Source organism: Pongo abelii, chromosome X, assembly GCF_028885655.2.
Source record: "Pongo abelii isolate AG06213 chromosome X, NHGRI_mPonAbe1-v2.0_pri, whole genome shotgun sequence".
Taxonomy (NCBI): domain Eukaryota; kingdom Metazoa; phylum Chordata; class Mammalia; order Primates; family Hominidae; genus Pongo; species Pongo abelii.
Genome location: NC_072008.2, coordinates 54642704 through 54665587, shown reverse-complemented (window position 1 = coordinate 54665587; position 22884 = coordinate 54642704). Strand labels below are relative to the sequence as shown.

Sequence of the window (22884 nt, the reverse complement as noted above, 5' to 3'; positions counted from 1 at the left end):
CTGTGGGCATCCGACGGGAGGCTGGCACCCCAACCGTGCCTTTTGTTCCCTGTCTTCTGCCAGGAGCGAATGCATAAGCTGCTGAAGGTATATGAGCTGTTAGGGGGCGAGGAGGACATTGTCAGCCCCACCAAAGAGCTCATAAAAGAAGGCCACATCCTTAAGCTGTCAGCAAAGAATGGGACCACTCAAGACCGATACCTCATACTAGTAAGTGCCAGGCATGGAATTGTGGGTGGGTCATGCCCCTCCCAACACACACACACATAGTGACCTGGTACTCATTCAAGACTATACCTCTTTTCATTCCTGAAAGAGGAAAAAAAGAAAAACAGACTTTACCTCCTGCTAGCCATTCTCTCCTCTAGTAACAAATTGTATTTTCACTACCTAGCTAGGATTTTTTTTCTCCACTTTACAGATGAGGTAAATAAGCCTTGCAGAGAAGTGACTTGCCCGAGGTTCCCCACTAGGAAGTGTCTTCCATGCCTAGGCTCTTTCCTTGTGACCCCTGTGCCCAATTTGGGCTGTCTTTTCTCCATCTATTACCTACAGTCCTTGGCAGTAAAGCTTCAGGGCAAGGAGCTGGGCCACATCCCCACTAGGCCTTCTGCACATACATCCCAAACTTTTTCCTTCCTAGTTCAACGACCGCCTCCTTTACTGCGTGCCCAGGCTGCGGCTCCTTGGCCAGAAGTTTAGCGTGCGGGCACGCATTGATGTAGATGGCATGGAGGTAAGCATCCAGGAGGTGGGAAATGGGAACTTGGAGTGGGGCATTGGTGTTGGGAGGAACAAAGATGCTGGCTTTGACCCCGAGTCTGTGTGTGTATGTGTGCAGAGGGCTAGGGCCCTGTGGAGTTCAGTGGCCTCACCATGCCCCTTTCTGCCTCCATTCAGCTAAAGGAGAGCTCCAACCTCAATCTGCCTCGAACCTTCCTGGTGTCAGGAAAGCAGCGCTCCCTCGAGCTTCAGGCCAGGTACTTATCCTTGCCTATGCCTTTCCTCCAGCACCTACCTCCCTTTTCTTCAGATATGCTGAGGCATTCCAGGCCCAGAGATTGTTCCAGAGAAAGGATGGGCACCTTTCCCCAAAGATGCAGGCTTGCTCTTCAGCGGTGGGGGTGATCCCTAAGGGTTAGACGCCATTTAGATTCAGGGTGAGTACTTCACGATGTGGGGAAAGGTGGCACTCCTGCCAGGGAAACCTTTTGGAAAATGAATAAGCTCTCCCTAATTAAAGCAAGAATTTCTTCTGGTGGATTTTGTTAGAGGAGAGAGAAGAATGGGATGTGAAACCCAACATGAATAATACCACCACAAATAGTTTATTGTAGATTCAGAGATCTAAGAGAAATAACAATCAAATGCAGTACTTGGTCCATGACAGAAGCCTGGTTTGGGAAAAAGAGCCCTAAAAGACATTTGTGGGACAATAAGAGAAAATTTGGATGTAAAGTTAACATTAGATATTGAGAAATTATTGCTGTCTTAGGTGTGATAATGGTATGGTGGTTATGCAGGAGAATGGCCTTGTTTTGTAGCAGTGCCTGCTGAGGGCTTAGTGTCACAATGTCTGTTAATTACTTTAAAATGGTTCAGCACCCAAAAAATACATATGTAACCATACATACACATTTGCACACATATACATACACATATACAGTCATGCACTGTATAATAACATTTTGGTCAATGACAGACCACATATACACAGTGGCCCCATAAGATTGAAGTACCATATTTTACTCTATCTTTTCTTTTTTTTTTTTTTTTTTTTTTTTAAGACAGAGTCTCACTCTGTCACCCAGGAGTGTGGTGGCATGATCTCGGCTCACTGCAACCTCCGCCTCCCAGGTTCAAGCAATTCTCCTGCCTTAGCTTCCTGAGTAAGTGGGATTATAGGTGCATGCCACCACGCCCATCTAATTTTTGTATTTTTAGTAGAGACAGGGTTTCACCATGTTGGCCGGGCTGGTCTCGAACTCCTGATCTCAAGTGATCTGCCCGCCTTGGCCTCCCAAAGTGCTGGGATTACAGGCATGAGTCACTGTGCCTGGCTTTACTATACCTTTTCTAGGTTTAGATATGTTTACATACCCAAATAATTAATGTGCTACAAATTAATACAATATTCAGTACAACTGTAACATGCTTTACAGGTTTGTAGCCTAAGAGCCATAGGCTGTACCTTATAGCCTAGGTGTGTCGTAGGCTAGACCATCTAGTGTACTAGTGTCAGTACGCTCTCTGATATTCGCACAACAATGAAATGGTCTAACGACACCTTTCTCAGAACACATCCCCATGGTTAAGTGACGTGTGACTGTATGTACATATATATGAAGTAAATATGGCAAAATATTAAAAAATTTTGCATCTCTATAGTGGGTATATAGATATGTATTGTACTTGTGCTATCCTGTTTACTTTTTTGTATGCTTGAAGTTTTTTATAATAAACATTTTAAAATAATAGCATGGGATGATGGCCAGCCATTTAACAGAGGGGCCTTTCATATCCATTCTCTACTTGGATGATTATAATCATAGCTCATATTTCCTGAAGACTTAGTTTTTTTCCAGGTACTGTTTTAAGTTAATGTTAACTTAAAATTTTAAGTCTAAGTTGACTAGTCAAAAGCTTACAAGAGCCCTAAAAGTAGCTACTGTTACCATAAATCTACTTTACAAATGGGGAAACTTAGGTGTAGGACAGTTCTGCATGCAAGGCACAGTGGCTCACGCCTGTAATCCCAGCACTTTGGGAGGCCAAGGTAGGAGGATCACTTGAGGCCAGGAGTTCGAGACCAGCCTGGGCAACATAATGAGACCTCGCCTGTTAAAAAAAGAAAGAAGAAAGAAAGAAAAAGAATATTTATGTACTTGCCCAAGATCCCAGAGCAAGAAAGGAGCAGAGCTGAGATTGGAGCTCAGGTCATCCGGCCCTGGAGTCCACGTTCCTAACCACTGTCTATGCTGCCTTCTGAGGGACCAGGTGAAAGGGTATCAGGGTCATGGTGAGGGCCAGAGGATGGATGCATGTCAGTAGATGGCCTGCTTCTGACAGGCTGTGAGAAAGTGAGAAATGACTGGCTGGGACTGCAAGGAGGTGGGAGAGAGAGATGAATGTGAGATAGAGGGTATCCTCCTGGGAGATGAAGTGGGTCTTGAAGCTTGGGGAGATTAAGAGCCTCATGGAGGCCTGCAGCAGGGAAAGTGAGAGCAAAGCAGATGCCCTGCACATCCAAGGGAGTGACAAGCCACGTGACAGGGACTCATCATCTGCAGAGAGGAAAGGGGCTGCAGTGGGACACTGGGCCCAGAAGGGGCAGCCAAGCAGTGTAGGATTTCCTCCTAGTGGCAGCAGGAAGGCGTAGAGGGTTTGCTTTGCTTTGCAGTCACTTTTACTGCCCTTAAAAGAAGAAAGAAATTTAATGCAAATTTTCAAATATCCGGAAAAGTATAAGTACAACAAGCACCCAGATGCCCACAACTTAGACAGCTGCTTCTCAACTTTGGCAACCTTTGGAATCAGCTGGGGAGCTTTTAAAAAATACGGATGCCTGGGACCCACCTGCAGAGATTCTGATTTAATTGGCTTGGGGGATAGCCTGAACATGGAGAGCTCTAAAAGCTCCCTAGGTGATTTTATTTTACTTTTTAATTTTTATTTATTTATTTTTGAGATGGAGTCTCACTCTGTCGCCCAGGCCAGAGTGCAGTGGCGCCATCTTGGCTCACTGCAATCTCCGCCTCCTGGGTTCAAGTGATTCTCCTGCCTTGGCCTCCTGAGTAGCTGGGACTACAGGTGCATGCCACCACGCCCGGCTAATTTTTGTATTTTTAGTAGAGACGGGGTTTCGCCATATTGGCCAGGCTGGTCTTGAACTCCTTACCTCATGATCTGCCCGGCTCGGCCTCCCAAAGTGCTGGGATTACAGGCATGAGCCACCACGCCTGGTCCCTAGGTGATTTTAATGTGTGTATCAGGGTGTACAACCACTTATTTAAGAGTCAGCAACTACTGACATTAAATGTCTTTTGCTGAACCATTTTAAAGTAAATTACAAATATCAGGACACTTCACCCCATACACTTCAGCATGAATAGCCAAAAAACTCTACTATACCGTAGTTCTTTTTTTTTTTTTTTTTTTGAGATAGGGTCTGTCCCTGTCATCCAGGCTAGAGTGCAGTGGCATTATCATGGCTCCCTGCAGCCTCAAACTCCTGGGTTCAAGTGATCCTCCTGCCTCAGCCTCCCAAGTAGCTGGGAATACAAGCATATGCCACCATGCCCAGCTAATTTTTGTATTTTTTGTAGAGATGAGGTCTCACTATGTTGCCCAGGCTGGTCTTAAACTCCTGGCCTCAAGCAATCCTCCCGCTTCAGCCTCCCAAAGTGCTGAGACGACAGGTATGAGCCACCACTCCGTCTATTGTGGCTCTTAAAAATAAAAAGCAACACTTGCTCACTTCTAAGAAATTATAAATTAGAAAATATAGATAAATAAAATATTTCTTTTTTTTGAGTCACAGTTTCTCTCTTGTTGCCCAGGCTGGAGTGGCAGCAGTGGCACCATCTCGGCTCACTGCAAGCTCCACCTCCCAGGTTCAAGCGATTCTCCTGCCTCAGCCTCACAAGTAGCTGGGATTATAGGCTCCCGCCACCACGCCCGGCCAAGTTTTGTATTTTCAGTAGAGACGGGGTTTCACCATGTTGGCTAGGCTGACCTCAGGTGATCCAGCTGCCTCGGCCTCCCAAAGTACTGAGATTACAGGCATGAGCCGCTGCACCTGGCCAATAAAATAATTTTTTAAAAGAATACAATCAGAATAGGCCAGGCGCGGTAGCTCACGCGTGTAATCCCTACACTTTGGGAGGCCGAGGCGAGAAGATCACCTGAGGTCACGAGTTCAAGACCAGCCTGGCCAACACTGGCGAAACCCCGTCTCTACTGAAAATACAAAAATTAGCCAGGCGTGGTGGCACACACCCGTAATCCCAGCTACTTGGGAGGCTGAGGTAGGAGAATGGCTTGAATCTGGAAGGCGGAGGTTGCAGTGAGCTGAGATCGCGCCACTGCACTCCAGCCTGGGTGACAGGGCTGGAGTCTCAAAAAAAAAAAAGAATACAGTCAGAATAAAGTGATTGCAGTGCAGTGCAGGGCAGACAGAAGAGTCAGGGAAGGAAGACAAAGGGAAGGGGAACTCACACTGATTGAGCATCAAGTGTGCCAGATATTGTGCTGAGCACTGTACACATTACCTCAGTTACTGCTGAGAACCCAGAGAGTGATAATCATTCTCCATTTTACAAATGAAGAAAAAAAACTACCCTCTTTTCTCAAACTTGACATTCCAGCAACAGAGAATTTTTTTTCTTTTTTGAGACAGTCTCACTCTGTCACCCAGGCTGGAGTGCAGTGGGACGATCTCCGATCACTGCAACCTCCGCCTCCTGGGCTCAAGCGATTCTCATGCCTCAGCCCCCTGAGTAGCTGGGACTACAGGCATGAGCCATCGCGCCTGGCTAATTTTTGTACTTTTAGTAGAGACAGAATTTCACCATGTTGGCCAGGCTGGTCTCCAATTCCTGACCTCAAGTGATCCACCCGCCTTGACCTCTCAAAGTGCTGGGATTACAGGTGTGAGCCACCCACACCCAGCCAACTGATAATTATTGACATGGTTTCTTTTATGTTCTATATTCTCTCCCACACATTTCACCCTTACCCCTCTACCTGAGGCCTAGCACCTCCTTGAAAAGTCCTCACCCAAACTTCAGACTGGGGCATGTCACCTCCTCTGGGCTCCTTGGCCTTATTTTCACCATCAAAACACTGATCTCCCTGTATTGTCCCTGTCTATTTCCTCTACTAGACAATGAGCTCCTTGAGGGCAGGGTCCTCTCTGAAGCTCAAGTTCTTAGCACAGGGTCTGGAAAGTATTAGTAATCGTTAAATAAATAAACCCAGGCAGATTATGTGACTTGCCCGAGGTCATATAAGTAATAGGTGAAGAAGAGGGTCAAGCCCAGGTCTTTCTGACTCCAAAACACTTGCTCTTCCACTCCAATTGCTTTTTGTGGGCCTGCCTAACCAAACATCTTTCTTTTTTTATTCCCCACCCCAAGGACTGAGGAGGAGAAGAAAGACTGGGTCCAGGTAACATCCAAGGCTCTGTGGTAGGGGGCTAGAAGAGTATTAACAGGTCTCCTAGGGGTTGATAGAGTCTCCCTCAAAACTCACATCTAACCAGAATGGTCCCGGACAACTGTCTTTCAACAAACTTTACTATCCCCATTTTACAGATAAGCAAACTGAGGTGCAGAGGTTGAGCAGAAACTCACAAACTCTTCTTTTAGGAAGCTGGTTTCTCTGAGGGTGTATAAGGTGAGGGTGTCAAGCTCTGTAAAATCTTAAGCCCAGAAGGTGGCCAGGAAAGCCACCTGAGGTTTTTCAGCCACCACTTCCCCTCCCCCATTTTACACTTGTAACACTGAGACCTGGATTTGGGAGGGGATTTGTTCAAAGTCATCCACCTACCAGTGACAGAACTGGGTCTGAAACCCAGCTTTTCTAACTTCAGGCTAGGGTATAGGAAGGTGAGGCGAGGGTAGAAATGGGTGGTTTGTGGGGTGATCTGACTTCTCATTTCTTACACCTCCTCCCCAGGCCATCAACTCCACCCTCCTGAAGCATGAACAAACGCTGGAGACCTTCAAACTGTTGAACTCAACAAACAGGGAAGATGAAGACACCCCACCCAACTCACCAGTAAGAGTCCCCGCCCTCTTTCCCCTGCACTGGGACCCCTTCCAGACTTCCAAATGCCCACCTGACCTTTAGATGATCCTCTCCCTTTCCCAGACGGCAATGCATGACTTCAGAAGCAGTCTTCCATTGGTAGGGCCACAGAGAAATCATTGGGGAAACTGAGGCCCAGAAAGTATAATAGAAGTGATTTGTCTTCAGTAGCACAGCTAGGAGCAGAGCCAGGACTTAAAGGCAGGTCTTCTGAATGTGGCTGCTCCCCCTACCCCCAGCCCATTCCCACCCCATGATAATCCAAGCCTTGGAGCAGGAACAAGGGCTGGCTCGACTGGGTTGGGGAGTAGCTGTCTCTGACCTGAGACCTGGCCCTCCCTACAGAACGTGGATCTTGGGAAGCGGGCACCTACGCCCATCCGGGAAAAGGAAGTCACCATGTGCATGCGCTGCCAGGAGCCCTTCAATTCTATCACCAAACGCAGGCACCACTGCAAGGCCTGCGGGCATGTGAGTGTTGGGAGGCAGGGGCAGAGCTAGGGAGGGGACAGAATGGCAGCCCAAAGGCCCACTGCAGAGTGGGTGCCCTCCAAGTGGGGGGAGGCCACAAGTCTGCTGTGGAGGTTGGTATGCTGAAGGGAAGACCCGCTGGAATCAGGCTACTCTTGCCCACTTGCCATCCCAGGTGGTTTGTGGGAAGTGCTCCGAGTTCCGGGCCCGCCTCGTCTATGACAACAACCGCTCCAACCGTGTGTGCACTGATTGCTATGTGGCCTTGCACGGGGTGCCTGGGAGCAGTCCAGCCTGCAGCCAGCATACACCCCAACGCCGGAGGTCCATCCTGGAGGTAAGAGCCAGCCCCTGACTAACTCTCCCACAGTGGGCAAATGGGCTCCAACTCTACCCAGTGAGACTGAGGAGGCCCGAGTATCTGGGAAACAGTAGTGATCAAGGGACCCAGGCTTGGAGTGAGTAAAATGATGGCAAGAGTGAATGAAAGACAGTCATCTTTAAGTACTTAGACATTTAATCCCCACAGTAACTAATCTGCCCATGGTATTGTTCTCTTTATTTTACAAATGAGGAAACTGAGGCCCAGAAGGGTCATTTGCCCAAATTACACAGCAAATGAGTGACAGCACTGGATTTTTTTAAAATTAAAAAATTGGCTGGGCACAGTGGCTCATGCCTGTAATCCCAGCACTTTGGGAGGCTGAGGCGGGCGAATCACCTGAGGTCGGGAGTTCGGGACCAGCCTGACCAATGTGGAGAAAACCTGTCTCTACTAAAAACACAAAATTAGCCAGGCATGGTGGCGCACGCCTGCAATCCCAGCTACTCGGGAAGGCTGAGGCAGGCGAATCGCTTGAACCTGGGAAGCAGAGGTTGCGGTGAGCCAAGATCGCGCCATTGTACTCCAGCCTGGGCAACAAGAGCAAAACTCCGTCTCAAAAAAAAAAAAAAAATTTAAAAATTGTCTTTTGTTATCACAGAGTAGGATAAGTAGAACAATATAAACAAAAAATAATAAAATACTGTATCCCTTCTACTCAAAAGTTACCACTGTTAGGGCTTATCCTTTCTAGGCATATATGCACAAACACACATTTTGGAGGTTTTTTTAAAAACAAATCTAGATATTCATTTAACACTTAAAAGAGTACTTACTCTGTGCCAGGAACTATTCTAAGCACTTTGCATTTATTAATTCATTTAATTCTCACATCAGCCCTCTTTGCTCTCCAAGTCAATACATTTTCATCTAGAGCTGGGATTCTAAGCCAGACTTCATTAACCACCCACATACCCCCTTAAAACCACAATACTAGATTACCTCTCACTGAGTGTAGGAAATGGATGTGTGATGAAAGACAGAAAAAAAACATGAGGCCTAAATGTGTGAATGGCTTGAGGAATGAATGCCCTGACTGAAGAAAGAATGCCTGAGATCCGCACACTCCTTCCACTGGCCTGTAGAGGCAGCAGCCGTTGCCCAAATGCGGCAGACGAACCTAGCTTTGAATCTCAGCTCTAGCTGATTCACTGGGTGGCACTGGACAAATCACTCCTGCCACCTGAGCTTGAGCATCTTCATCTGAGACAGGAATAGTAGTCCCTACACTGAGGAGGTATTAAAGCCAGGAGGAGCCAGGCTAGGCCTTCTGTCAACATTGATGCCCGGTGTCTCTGGCCACAGAAACAGGCCTCGGTGGCTGCGGAGAACAGCGTCATCTGCAGCTTCCTGCACTACATGGAGAAGGGTGGCAAAGGATGGCACAAGGCATGGTTCGTGGTCCCTGAAAATGAACCCTTGGTGCTGTATATCTACGGAGCCCCTCAGGTATGCATCCTACTCCTTCGGACCCTTTCAGCCACCTGGCAAAGCCAGGTCCAGTCCTTGACCTCTCCTTGGCCTTGGAAGATAAGGTGAGCCTATCTCTAAGAGGAAATCAGAACCCCAACCCTTGAGAGACAAAGACTGGCTAGAGACAAGGAGCGGTTGTGGTGTGTAGGGAAAACCAGGATGAGTTGTGGGCCTGGCTTCCTGGAAGGAGTAGAGATGGGGAACTGCTAGGTCCAATTTGGAGTGGGTAAGAGTATGCAGATGGGACCAAGCGCAGTGGCTCACGCCTGTAATCCCAGCACTCTGAGAGGCCGAGGCAGGTGGCTCACCTGAGATCAGGAGTTCAAGACCAGCCTGGCCAACATGGTAAAACCCCGTCTCTACTAAAGATACAAAAATTAGCCTGGCGTGGTGACGTGTGCCTGTAGTCCCAGCTACTCAGGAAGCTGAGGCAGGAGAATTGCTTGAACCTGGGAGGTAGAGGTTGCAGTGAGCCAAGTTCACGCCACTGCACTCCAGCCTGGGCAACAGGGCAAGACTCTGTCTCAAAAAAAAAAAAAAAAAAGTATGCAGATAGGGGCAATAGCATAGACAGAGGCCTGAAGACATTATTTGGTATGCTAAAGAGACTAGCCCAGCAGTTTTGTGAGAAGAGGCGGGGGCAGGGGGAGACAGGTATTTAAACCAGCCTGCATTTTAGCCCCAGTTCTGACGTGTTCCTGTTGATAACACTGGAGCCACGGAAGGTTCCTGAGTAGGGGACGGAAGACAGAGCATATGCAAAACCAGTTAGAAGCTGGGGCAGGGGGAAAGGTCTAGCCCCAAGGTGGCCCCAGCTCTGTCCCTCCTCCCGCCAGGATGTGAAAGCCCAGCGCAGCCTGCCCCTCATTGGCTTCGAGGTGGGACCACCTGAGGCAGGGGAGCGGCCTGACAGAAGGCATGTCTTCAAGATCACCCAGAGCCACCTCAGCTGGTACTTCAGCCCTGAGACAGAGGAACTACAGCGACGCTGGATGGCTGTGCTTGGCCGGGCGGGCCGAGGGGACACGTTCTGCCCGGGGCCCACACTGTCTGAGGACAGGGAGATGGAGGAGGCACCGGTGGCTGCTTTAGGAGCCACTGCTGAACCCCCCGAATCCCCCCAGACCCGAGACAAGACCTAGAGGGTTTGGGACAAACTGGGAGCCCCCACCCCACACTCTAGTTGCCCATGTCTGATTGGGGGCTCTAGCCCCTTCCCTCCCAGCTCAGTCAATACTTGAACTCCCATCACGGGCACTTTCAATCCCGAATGCTGGGTCTTGGGTTTTTTAATTCATCTTTTCACAAAACGTGGGCTTTTAAAAAATATATTCCTACAGTGATGTCAATTTTTATTAATCCCTGTCCCCAGGGAGGGTGGGAGCCATTGCTAGTCCCGCCTGAATTAGGTCGTTTTTCTCCCTCATCCCTCAATACCCTACCACAGATCCTGCCTCCACCCAGTTCCCCACAAAGCACCAGAGGTAGGAGACCTGGATTCAAGTGCCAGCTCTGCCACTGACCCCAGGGCCCCGACCCACCCCTGCCTCCTCAGCCAGTGTCTTCACACGTACAACTCCACGTGGGGTGGCAACTAGACCTCTCCTGCCTCTCCCATGGCTTACAGCTTCTACCCGGCCCCAAGGCTACCCAGTATTTTATCGTCCAGACCCATGGCAGGGCCACCGGGCAGGACAGGGAAACAGGGGGAGGACAATGGATACTCAGTTTTTTGTGGTTTTGTTTTTTGTTTTTTTGTTTTTGTTTTTTTTTTTTAAGAAAAATACAGTTTATTTCAGGCTTACAGTAACTTTCATAGCACTGCTGTGCTCCGTTCGTTCATCTGTTTGGTTGTCCAAAGTACCAGGCTGCTAGGGTGGCCCAGAAACCGCCGCTCCCTTGTAAACTCTGAAGCTGAGCTCCCAGAAGGCTGATTCTAAGGCTACTACTCACAGGTCAAGCCACAGATTAAGCAGTAAGGTATTATTTATTAAGATCTTAAGCCTCACCCCTGAACTCAAATGGGATGGGATAAGGAGCAAGGAAAGAGGTTAGAGGAGACAGAAAACAAAGCCCAGCTCTTCCAAGCTCACCACCTAGCCAAGGTCTTCGAATTCCTGAGGGAACCCAGGACTGGAGGCTGGGCTGAAGGAAGGCAGCATTCCTGGGAGGTTCCAAGTTCTGGGCAGGGGTACAGAGCTGTTGCGTGTGTGGGGGGTGGGGTAAGGGAGAGGCTCCAGAGCTACTTTCGTTCACATTTTCAACTATTCTCTCTTCCACTTGCATGTTCATCTCACCATTCCTGACCCAGCCAGCCCCCTATCACTGAGTACTGCTGCTGCTGCTGATCCTCTCCTCCCCAAATCCACCTGCCCACTGTCCACCGGCATCTAGCTCCTCCTCCAGCCAAACCCACACTCACTCATCCCCTTCCTCACAATGACCGCACCCAAAAGACACTGTACTGGGGAACCCGGCTTCGTCACTTGGATGTTAACTAAAGGCCCAGGGAAATATGCTGGACAAGGTCCCCCCACCCCCAAGACCAAGGACCCTAGGTTTTCCTTGCCCTGGAGGGAGCCAGACAGGAACAGGGGAGAGGGTGGAGATGGGGTAACCAGTCCACAGGTCTGCAATCCTCAAAAAAAAAAACCCCCTACAGACAACTCTCAGAACAGCAAATAAGGGCCCAAAGCCATTTCCAATCATCCCCACTCATTTTTTTCTCCGGACAATGGTCCAGCCATCTTCCACTATATCCTCTTCCTTAATAGTCTGAGCATCTGGATCAGAGGGTTCAGGCTGGGGGCAGACCCCATCTGTAGCAGCCCCATCATTCGTAGCTGTGACCTGGAGGGGAGATTTAAAAAGAGAGCTGAATACACTGACCACTGGAGACCCAGGCTCTGCTCCAGCTTTTCCAGGATTGGCTGTGTAACTTTAGGAAAGTTCCCTGCCCTCTCTGGATAATACTACTACCACCAACCACCACCATCCCCTTATCACTTCCCTGTGAATCTAGCTGCTCTCCCAGAAAATTGAAAACATCTGTATCCCCCAACCCAAGGGGCACCCACTTCACCTCCATCTCTTCCACACTGTCCACATCATCTTCATCCTCATCAGTCTCTCTAGCTGTCTTAAGTGCAGTGGCTGTGACCTTGCATTTTCTTTGAGTGATGCAGGAGGCCATCTCCCTCAGAGCAGCCCCATCACCCCTCTGGAAGTGGTGGAACATGGTCTGCAGTTGCTGGCTCACCTACCAAGAAAATATTCAACCAGTTTGGATTTTCCAGATATCTACCATACAAACAGCACGTGTCTGAAGCAACAGTGGGGAGTAGGTTGGATTTTTCCAGAAGAGAACAGAGCTCTTTCCTCCCCAAGGAATTAACCAATGAAGCAACCACATATGAAGGGCTCAAATGAAGGCCTAAAGCATCAAAAGAGAGCCTAACTAGCAGGGAATGCTCTAGAACTGGGCTTTGAAAGAAATAAGATGTAAAAGGGAAGGTAATCTTATTGGGGAGCAATGGTAACCAGAGCGGGGGTGAAAATGGACCTGGACTGGCCTGACCTGCCCTTGGGATGGGGCTGAGGAACAGGCCTGGATGGGAATGATGTATAGAAAGAAAGAAAAGAAGGCAGGGTTTGGAAAGGCTACACTTTTTTCTCTAGGCAACAGAGAGTCACAGTCAAGAGTCTTGGCCCAAAACAGACAGCTGGGGAGAAGAAAGAGTACAGGTAGGGAGACTACAGTTGTGCCCATGATAAGCTCACCTGGGGCAGACTCCCGTCTTCCACAACTGTATCAAACTCGTTGGTCAACAGCTCTCCAAGGAAGTCTTCCACCTCATCTAGCTCCAAGTCAGCTAAGTAGAAAAGGACAGGGCCCTTGGGTCAAAGACCAGCCAACTTCATCACCCCTGCCCACTGCTCTTCAATATCTACTTGGTGGATCTGCAACTGGGTGGGTAAAGGCACAGTGAGCCTTTTATCTGCTAAAGTGTTTTGCATTCCAGGTTTTAACATAATTTTTTAAGAACCACTAAATATTAATACCTCATTTCCAATCTCTTCCATCCTGCCTTTTATCTGCTAAAGTGTTCTGCATTCCGGGTTTTAACATAATTTTTTAAAGAACCACTAAATATTGATACCTCATTTCTAATCTCTTCCATCCTACCAAGGCCTCTTCCCACAACTCCCAGCCCTACGCTCACCCTTTCTCATCTGGCCTAGTCTAACTAGCCTCCCCTCTATGAGACCTTGAGCAAGCTACTTCTTTCTGAGCCTCAGTTTTCTCATCTGCAAAGTGGGGCTAATGGCCTCCTCAAAGGTCTGTTATGAGGAACCATCCAACACAATGCCTAGCACAGTGAAGATCCATAATCCATGTTAATTTCTATCATGCAAAGCTGAAGTTTTTGAAGTGTAGAGAACCTTCACAACTGTGGTTCCACTGACAAAAGAAGCCACAGACCAATGGGATAGTTAAGAAGAAATGGACATAGTAATTCCAATGATGAAATCATCATAGCCTTGACACTGACATCCTACTGTGTGACTCTGACCAAGCCACCTTCCTCTCTGGGCTTCAGTTACCTATAGGCCTATGCTCCACTTTTTCTGAATTAGAGAGTAACTCAAGAAAGTCTTCCACAAAGCTCCTAGCCCTCTCCCCTCTATGTGCTTTCCCTGGGAGAGCTCATCCACACTCTTGGCTTTCCCTACCACTCAAACTTAATATCCCCCAAATTTATCTCCAACTGAGACTACTCTGTGCCTGGACGTTTCACAGATGCCACAGATCTTCCACATCTAAAGCCAGACTCATCACCTTACTCTTCAAACCTGCTTCGCATCCTCCAGGGTTCCTCTACTCCGACAAAAGACACCTAATCCACCCATCAACTCAAACCAGGAACTTGCCTCTTTTTCCCTCCCTGTCTACAGCCAACCAATCTCCAAGACCCTATTCCACCCCTTCTTTTCCATGCCTGTTGCCACTGTCCTACTTCAGGCCTCATCAGTTTCTAGACAAAAACAGCGTTCTCATCAGTCTTTCCCTCTCCAGGTTATGCTTCATACTGATTATTTCCTGAACTTTCTAGCCAGCAAATCCCATCCTATTTCTCACCCTAGAACCTGCCCACGAATTTTTACCAGCTACTGCAGTGTTTCACAGTTTGCCTTTGAGAAATATCTGTTCTGCTGGGTCTTAAGGGACACTATCCATAGAAAGCTAATGAGAAACAAAAGCAAACAGGTTTTTTAGTGGTTCTTATTCTTACCCAAGCCTTTAATATGTTCATGAGTGTTAAGACTTTTCAATGGGAGCAGAAGAAAAGAGTTTTCCTTACATAAGGTAACTGGAGAAGCTTCTTCACTGAACATCTAACAGGACTAGTTAGCATGAATTTTGGCAAACACTGGCCTAAATGATAAAATCAAAGGCACATAAGGGCTTCCATGTCGTATGCTTTTCAGGGGGCTTCCCACACCCCAGCTTCATTCTCTACCACTCCTCCACCCCACCATGCACACACACCCATACTCCAATACTGAGCTCCCTGCTACTTTCCAAATATAACACATTATACCCTCATGCCACAGAACTTGAGTGTTGCTCTCTCTCTGCTTCCCCCACCTAGTTAACTCCTTCTCATTAAGACCCAGCCCAATTCACCACCTCCACTGAGAAGCTGTCTCCCCAGCCTGTTACCCCATGCACCCTGAGCTCCTCTTTATCAGAAAATCTATCAATGTTGTAACTATTTACGTGTGTGGATCCTCAATGGATAGTATACTTTCTTGAGAGAGATGACTCTGCCTAATGTCATCTCCAAAGCTAGAAATTGAAGATTTTTTTAAAAACCATACTATGCAACAGGCCCTCTACTGGGCCTCTTGTTCTTGTATATCCCTCAAGACGAGCCTACAGTGTAGCTCTTTGCTGTCCAAACAGCCACAGGTGGTTACTGAGCACTTGAAATACGGCTAGGCCAAATGGAAACGTGCTAAAACTGTAAAATACTAGATTTTGAAAACTTAATACTAAAAAATGTAAAATATCTCAATGTTTTATACTGACTACATGTTGAAATATTTCGTACACACCGAGTTTACTAACATTGATTTCATCTGCTATTTGCTTTATTAAAGTGGCTACTAAAAAAATTTAAATTACATGTGACTAGCATAATATTTCTACTGTACAGCGCTGTGGTGGATACTTTTATACGCATTTTAGGAACTAGGAAACTGAGTCTCAGGGAGGTAAATTGCCTTGTCCAGAGTAATCCCACGAGTCAGTGGTACAGCCCGTAAAGCACTGGAATCCAGGATTCTGATTCTAAAAGCTGAATTCATTCCACCTCGCCTTTAGGTACCAATCCACAACTGCTCGAGAGGAAATGCAGGCTCTGCGGGATGGGGCTCCTCCTCTCCACACCCCCACACAGGCGGGTCGCAGCGCCTCACATTCACTCACCATTGCGCATGAAGTAATCCTCCACTGCACCCCCCAGCCACTTGGCCTTCTCCTGGCTGTGCACACCCCCGAAGCCATTCTCCACAGCGATCTGTAAACACAGGTCCAAGCCCACCAAGTCAGCTTGGGAGCAGACCTGGAGTAGCCTGGAGGCCGCTTACGCCGCCCAGCCAACTCCTCTTACGCCGCCCAGCCAAGCCTCAGGCACCTAGCCCAACCAACTCCTGTTCTGCCCCGGGCCCTAACCTTAACCTTGCCCTGGCCCTGGCCCCACTGACCTGCAAGGCCGGCCAGGCCTCCAGGGCCGCGCAGACCCCAGCCCGGAAAAGAGCTCGCGCATCTTCTGCAGCGCCCGCCATTATCCGGCCCCAGTCCACGTGACGTCCCGGCGGCCCAATCCCTCTGTAGCTCGGTCCAGGCAGAACGAGACGCAAGCCGAGCCTGAGAACACAGGATTCTCTTTTCCGCAGACCTGGCAGCAAGACTAGAGCAAAAGAAAAATCTGTCAGAGCGATCGATGACACCACCAGAGTTACTCACTTAAATCAAAGGACACCAGACCTGAAGGACGTGTGGGGCCATGGTTTCCGGATCCGTGGGTACTGCGGAGGAAATATGTGGGGAACTTATTACAGATACAGATTCCAGGCCCTGGGGCAGAGGACTCAGTGAGTATAGCCTTAAAAATCTGCATTTAAGAAAAGCATCCTAACATCTGTATAGAATACTGCAACCAACAATAGTAAAATACAATCAGCTCTCCCTATGGGGGGCGGTCCACGTCCGTGAATTCAACCAACCTCAGATGGAAAATATTCAGGAAAAAATTGCATCTGCACTGAACATGTGCATACTTTTTTTCTTGACATTATTCCCCTAAACAATACAGTATAACAGCTATATACATAGCATTTACACTTTATTAGGCATTATTAGTAACCTGGAAATTATTTATTTATTTATATATTTTTTGAGACCGAGTGTCACTCTGCGGCCTAGGCTGGAGTGCAGTGGCGCCATCTCGGCTGACTGCAACCTCCGTCTCCTGGTTTCAAGCAATTCTCGTGCCTCAGCCTCCCGAGTACCTGAGATTACAGGTGCCCACCACCACTCCCAGCTAATTTTTGTGTTTTTGGTAGAGACGGGGTTTCGCCATGTTGCCCAGGCTGGTCTCGAACTCCTGGGCTTAATCCATTTGCCTCGGCCTCCCAAATTGCTGGGATTATAGGCGTGAGTCACATCTGGAAATGATTTAAAGTATACAGTAGGATATTCATAGGTTATACGCAAATACTATGCCATTTTATATCAGGGACTTGAGCATCCATGAATTTTGGTATCCTCCGGAGGTCGTGGAACCAGTCTCCCACGGATACCCAGGGATAACTGTACATGTTTTTCTGAAGTACACAGGAACATTCTCCAGAACAGATCATACACTAGGCCATACAGTAGGCCTCCATAGATTTAACAGGATTGAACATACAAAGTATGTTGTCTGACCACAATGGAAAGAAGTTAAAAATCAGTAAAAAGAAACTTACAAAATTCACAAATATATGGAAATTAACACACTCCTAAGCAATAAATGGGTCAAAGAAAAAAATCACAAAGAAAATTAGAAAACACTTTTAAATGAATGAAAACAAAAACATAACAAAATGCATGAGATGCAGCTAAAGCAACACTTAGAGGGAAATCTTTAGCTGTAAACATGCATATTTAAAAAGAAGAGCCGGACATGGTGGCTCATGCCTGTAATCACAGCACTTTGGGAGGTTGATGTGGGAGGATGGCTTGAGCTCAGGAGTTTGAGACCAGCCTGGGCAACATACTGAGACCCCATCTCTAAAAACAATTTTTAAAATTAGTCCAGGTGTGGTGGCTCACGCTTGTAATCACAGCACTTTGGGAGGCCAAGGCAGGCAGATCACTTGAGGTCAGGAGTTCGAGACCAGCCTGGCCAACATGGTGAAACCCCGTCTCTACTAAAAATACAAAAATTAGCCAGGCATGGTGGCAAGCACCTGTAATCCCAGCTACTTGGGAGGCTGAGGCAGGAGAATGGCTTGAACCCGGGAGGTGGAGGTTACAGTGAGCCAAGATGGTGCCATTGCACTCCAGCCTGGGAGACAGAGCGAGACTCTGTCTCAAACTAAATAAATAAATTTGAAAACTAGGCCAGGCATGGTGGCTCACACCTATAATTCTCGCACTTTGGGTGGGCAGATCACCTGAGGTCAGGAGTTTGAGACCAGCATGGTCAATATGAACAAACCCTATTTCTACTAAAAATGCAAAAGTTAGCAGGGCATGGTGACACACACCTGTAATCCCAGCTACTTGGGAGGCTGAAGCACAAGAATCCCTTGAACCCGGGAGGCAGAGGTTGCAGTGAGCTGAGATCACTCCACTGCACTCCAGCCTGGGCGACACAGTGAGACTCTGTCTCAAACAAACAAACAAACAAACAAAATTAGATAGGCATAGTGGCATATGCGTGTAGTACCAGCCACTCAGGAGGCTGAGGTGGGAGGATTGCTTGAGCCTGGGAGTTCAAGGCTGCAGTGAGCCATGATTGTGCCACTGCACTCCAGCATGGGGGACAGAGCAAGACCCTGTCTCAAAAAAATAAAAAATGAAAGAATGATGTCAAATTAATAACCTGCACTTCCACTTCACAAAACCAGAAAAAGAAGAGCAAAGTAATCCCAAGGCAAGCATAAGAAAGGAAATAATAAATATTAGAACAGAAATAAATGAAATAGAGAATTGAAAAAGAATAGAGAAAAGAAAAAACAGTGAAACCAAAAGTCAGTTGTTGTTTTTTGTTTGTTCGTTTGTTTGTTTTGAGATGGAGTTTGGCGCTGTCACCCAGGCTGAAGTGCAGTGGTGCAATCTCAGCTCACTACAACCTCTGCCTCCCAGGTTCAAAGGAGTCTCCTGCCTCAGCCTCCAGAGTAGCTGGGATTACAGGCATATGCCACCATGCCCCGTTAATTTTTGTATTTTTAGTAGAGACAGGGTTTCACCATGTTGGCCAGGCTGGTCTCGAACTCCTGACCTCAAGTGATCTGCCCACCTCAGCCTTCCCAAGTGTTTGGATTACAGGCGTGAGCCACTGGACCTGGGCGGTTATTTTTTTTTTTTAGAGATGAAGTCTTTTTTTATTGCCCAGGCTGGAATGCAGTGGCACAAACATTGCTCACTGCAGCCTCAAACTCCTGGGCTCAAAGGATCCTCCTGCCTCTGCCTCCTGATTAGCTGGGACTACAGGAATAGGCCACCATGCCCGGCTAGTGTGTGTGTGTGTGTGTGTGTGTGTTGGGAGGGGGTGTCTCACTTTGTTGCCCAGGCTGGTCTTGAACTCCTGGTTTCAAGCGATCCACCTGCCTCACCTCTCAAAATGCTGGGATTACAGGTGTGAGCGAATGCACCTGGCCAAGTCAGTTATTTGAAAAGATCAACAAAATTTGCAAACCCTTAGCTAGACTGAGGAAGAAATAAAAGAAAGAAGACTCAAATTACTGAAATCAGGAATGAAAGAGGACGTATAATTACCAACCAGTCAAAAAAGACCACATATTGTATGATACCATTTGTATGAAATATACAGAATAGGTAAATCTATAGAGACAGAAAATAGATGAATGGTTGCCCAGGGCTTGGATGGGGAAATAATAGAGTGTGACTTCTAAATGGCTTCAGGGCTACTTTTGGGGGTGTCGAAAATGTTCTAAAAATTAGATGAGGTAATGGTTGCTGTTATGAGCTAAATTGTGTCCACCACCCCCCAAATTCATATGTAGAAACCCTAACCCCCAGTACCTCAGAATGTGACTGTATTGGGAGATAGAGCCTTTAAAAAGGTAATTAAGATAAAATGAGGTTGTATGGGTGGACCCTAATCCATTATGACTGATGTCCTTATAAAGAATGGGAGATTAGAACTCGGTGCAACGGCTCAGATCGCTTGAGGCCAGGAGTTCGAGACCATCCTGGGCAACAAAGCAAGACCCCCATCTCTACAAAAAAAAAAAATTGTTTTAATTAGCTGGGTGTGATGGCTGTAGTCCCAGCTACTCAGGAGGCTGAGGAGGGAGGATCACTTGAGTCCAGGAGGTTGAGGCTGCCGTGAGCCATGATTGTACCACTGTACTCCAGCATGAGTGACAGAACAAGCCCTGTCTCAAAAACAAAAAACAACAAAATATAATAAGAAGAAGAGATGAGGACACAGGCAAAGAGGGACACCAGAGAGGTGTACACACAGGGACAACTATGTGAACACACAGTGAGAAAGCTAAGGAGAAAGCCAAGGAGCAAATCAGAAGAAACTATACTAAAAGCCATTGAATTGTACACTTTACTTATTTGTTGATTTATTGATGAAAGTATTTTCTTAAAATTAGAAATCTAATTTACAAATTACAAATTTTTAAAAACTGACAAATGTCACAAACAGCTTCTAACCCAGAAAAATAAAATATTACTTTGTTGTTGTTTTGTTTTTGTTTTGTAGAGGCAAGGTTTCACCATGTTGGCCAGGCTGGTCTCAAACTCCTGACCTCAGGTGAGCCACCTGCCTCAGCATCCCAAAGTGCTGGGATTACAGGCGTGAGCCACCACGCCCGGCCAAAATAAAATATTCGTATGAATTACCTGACTCAACTCTCTACTAATTTTTCTACATTTTTTGATATCAAAGTTTATAGAACTCTTCATATGACAAGTATTTTATATTTTCTAGAGAGAACACGAAGAATTCAATTGATTTCAATTCAGTTGAGTAAAATTTTTTATTATTGGTATTTTAGAAAAGTTTCAATTTCACAACTCATTATTAGTAATGTACATTTTAAGATTTTTGTCAAACTTGGGAAAATTTCTAGTTTCTTTTACACGTGAGCTGTAAGATTTCAGGTTATTTTAACCTCTCTTGGCACAGCGACAAATCTTAAACACTCTTCAAATAGACCAGGCTCAATAACCAGAGACCTGGAAGTGGCCTGTGCAAGTGTGGGGCCCTGAGGCTTAAGATTGATTAGTTCTACAATAAATCTATCTCTGTGCAATGCCCAGGGAGAAAGGAGCACAGGGACTCATGGGAGTTCAGCAGAGGATCCCTGACCCAGCCTTGGGGGTTGTGGCATGCCTCTCGGAGGAAATGACACGTGGGCTGATTCTTAAAGTTTGAGTAGAATTTTGCTGGGTGATGGGGAGTGTGTGTGTATGGGGGTGGAAGGTGTTACTGAAAGGAGGAAAGAGCCTTCTGTGCAGGGGAAAAATGTGTGCAAATACACAGAGGCAGGAAGCAACATGGTGTGTGATGATAATTAGAGCAGTTCCAGACTGAGAGAGAACCTCAGGGGCATAGCCTCCTCCGTAGCTCCAGAGACTCATTTTTTGTAGAGTCAGCAATGTAGATTGAGTTCAGAGAGGCCCAAATGAAGATATTGAAAACCTCAGTTCAAGTTCCCACAATCTGAGGCCTCAAACATACACAGAGAGAATAGGCCTGCTAGATATCCCCACACATGGAGTCCCTCTCTGGGATGTAACAAACCAAGGCCTCTGAATGAACCCTTAGCTTTGAGACTGAAGTCCAAGGCCGAGTATCCTAAGTACCAAACGTCTTCACCTTTTTTGTGACTTGAACCTCCATCGGCAATCTGGTAAAGTCAATATAGCTCTTCACAGAATGTTTTTATTTTATTTTAAAATTTCTGAGGCAGGATAATCACTTGAACTCAGGAGGTGGAGGTTTCAGTGAGCCGAGATCGCGCCACTGCACTCCAGCCTGGGCGACAGAGCCAGATTCCACCTCAAAAAAAAACAAAAACAAAAACAAAAAAAAACTTCTTTTGCAGAGACCAGGTTCTCACTATGTTGCTCAGGCTGGTCTCAAACTCCCGGGCTCAAGTAATCTTCCCTCAGCCTCCAAAAGTGCTGGGAATATAGGCATGAGCCTAGCCTAGAATAATGTTTTTAAATGCATACAATAAAATATAGGTTTACAAAGGAAGTCAAGTATGTTAAAATACAGTTATCAAAATATTACAGAAACACCATTCCAAATAGTGTATTTGTTTGCCAATTTTAAAATTGCAATCAGGCCAGGTGCAGTGGCTCACGCCTGTAATCCCAGCACTTTGGGAGGCCAAGGTGGGCAATCACCTGAGGTCAGGAGTGCGAGACCAGCCTAACATGCTGAAACCCCGTCTCTACTAAAAATACATAAATTAGCTGGGCATGATGGTGCACACCTGTAGTCCCAGCTACTCTACTCAGGAGGCTGAAGCAGGGGAATTTCTTGAACTCGGAGGCAGAGGTTGCAGTGAACTGACATGGCACCACTGCACTCCAGCCTGGGCAACAGAGTGAGAAGCCATAAAAATTAAAAAAAAAAAGGAAGGAAGGGAGGGCGGGAGGGAAGAAAGACACAGACACCCCAAAATTCTATGCATGATGCTTTTATAAGTCCATGTATCCCAAACTCAACTCCCAGTATGACATCCCAGACTGAGCTCCAAGATTAAAATGCAGGTTGAACCACCACATTGAATGTGCAGAGGATGCTTCCAGATAGAAAATTTCAGCCGGGCACGGTGGCTCACACCTGTAATCCCAACACTTTGGGAGGCCAAGGTGGGTAAATCACAGGGTCAGGAGTTCAAGACCAGCCTGGCTAACATAGTGAAACCCTGTCTCTACTAAAAATACAAAAATTAGCCGGGCGTGGTGGCGCGTGCCTGTAGTTCCAGCTACTCAGGAGGCTGAGGCAGGAGAATTGCTTGAACCCGGGAGGTGGAGGTTGCAGTAAGCCTAGATCACGCCACTGCACTCCAGCTTGGGCAACAGAGTGAGACTTTGTCTCAAAAAAAAAGAAAAGAAAATTTCAGATTAGGACCAAGCCTGGCATCCCAAGACAGAGCCCACCAGACAGACATCCCTGGGTGAGGCCATCACATTCATATCTCCTAGGCTTGACCTCAGGCTAAAATCTCCAGGCTGGGCTTCCAATACCTGAGCAGACTGAGCTCTGAAACTGGCACTCACTCAGTGAGAGGCTTAGTCATATGTCAGACAAAATATCAGGCTCCCATATCAAATTCTCTCCCAACTGAAACACTAGAATTAGTGTCTCAAGAGTGAACCATCTGGGCAGATTCCTTGAGTCCAGGAGTTTGAGACCAGCCTGGGCAACATGGCAAAACCCTGTCTCTGAAAAAAATACAAAAATTAGCGGACTTGG

General features: G+C 47.0%; 2 protein-coding genes across 2 annotated transcripts in view; one reads left to right on the top strand and one right to left on the bottom strand.

The window, feature by feature from the left end:
* Positions 1-10946, top strand: part of FGD1 (FYVE, RhoGEF and PH domain containing 1) — a 50048-nt gene extending 39102 nt beyond the window's left edge. Inside the window, exons 10-18 of the mRNA XM_024240476.3 lie at positions 64-210; positions 644-736; positions 901-980; positions 6138-6168; positions 6679-6780; positions 7156-7281; positions 7457-7618; positions 8969-9112; positions 9973-10946. Coding sequence (XP_024096244.1) covers positions 64-210; positions 644-736; positions 901-980; positions 6138-6168; positions 6679-6780; positions 7156-7281; positions 7457-7618; positions 8969-9112; positions 9973-10278 — 1191 coding nt within the window. The 3' untranslated portion in view covers positions 10279-10946. The remainder of the gene's footprint in view (positions 1-63; positions 211-643; positions 737-900; positions 981-6137; positions 6169-6678; positions 6781-7155; positions 7282-7456; positions 7619-8968; positions 9113-9972) is intronic.
* A 158-nt stretch (positions 10947-11104) lies between these two features.
* On the bottom strand, positions 11105-16108 carry TSR2 (TSR2 ribosome maturation factor). The gene is made up of 5 exons (XM_002831695.6): positions 15908-16108; positions 15630-15720; positions 12917-13008; positions 12219-12395; positions 11105-11986 (listed from the first exon to the last, which is right to left on the bottom strand). The coding sequence occupies exons 1-5, from the start codon at positions 15986-15988 to the stop codon at positions 11852-11854; spliced, it is 576 nt and encodes a 191-aa protein (XP_002831741.1). The 5' UTR covers positions 15989-16108; the 3' UTR covers positions 11105-11851.
* Positions 16109-22884: the final 6776 nt, after the last annotated feature.

Excerpts from the sequence above, each read along its gene's own strand:
- TSR2 (XM_002831695.6), bottom strand. The coding sequence starts at position 15,988 with ATGGCGGGCGCTGCAGAAGATGCGCGAGCTCTTTTCCGGGCTGGGGTC. Across the intron at positions 15,721-15,907 it reads AGGCCTGGCCGGCCTTGCAG|ATCGCTGTGGAGAATGGCTT; the intron begins GTCAGTGGGGCC and ends CTGTGTTTACAG. Across the intron at positions 13,009-15,629 it reads GGATTACTTCATGCGCAATG|CTGACTTGGAGCTAGATGAG; the intron begins GTGAGTGAATGT and ends TTTTCTACTTAG.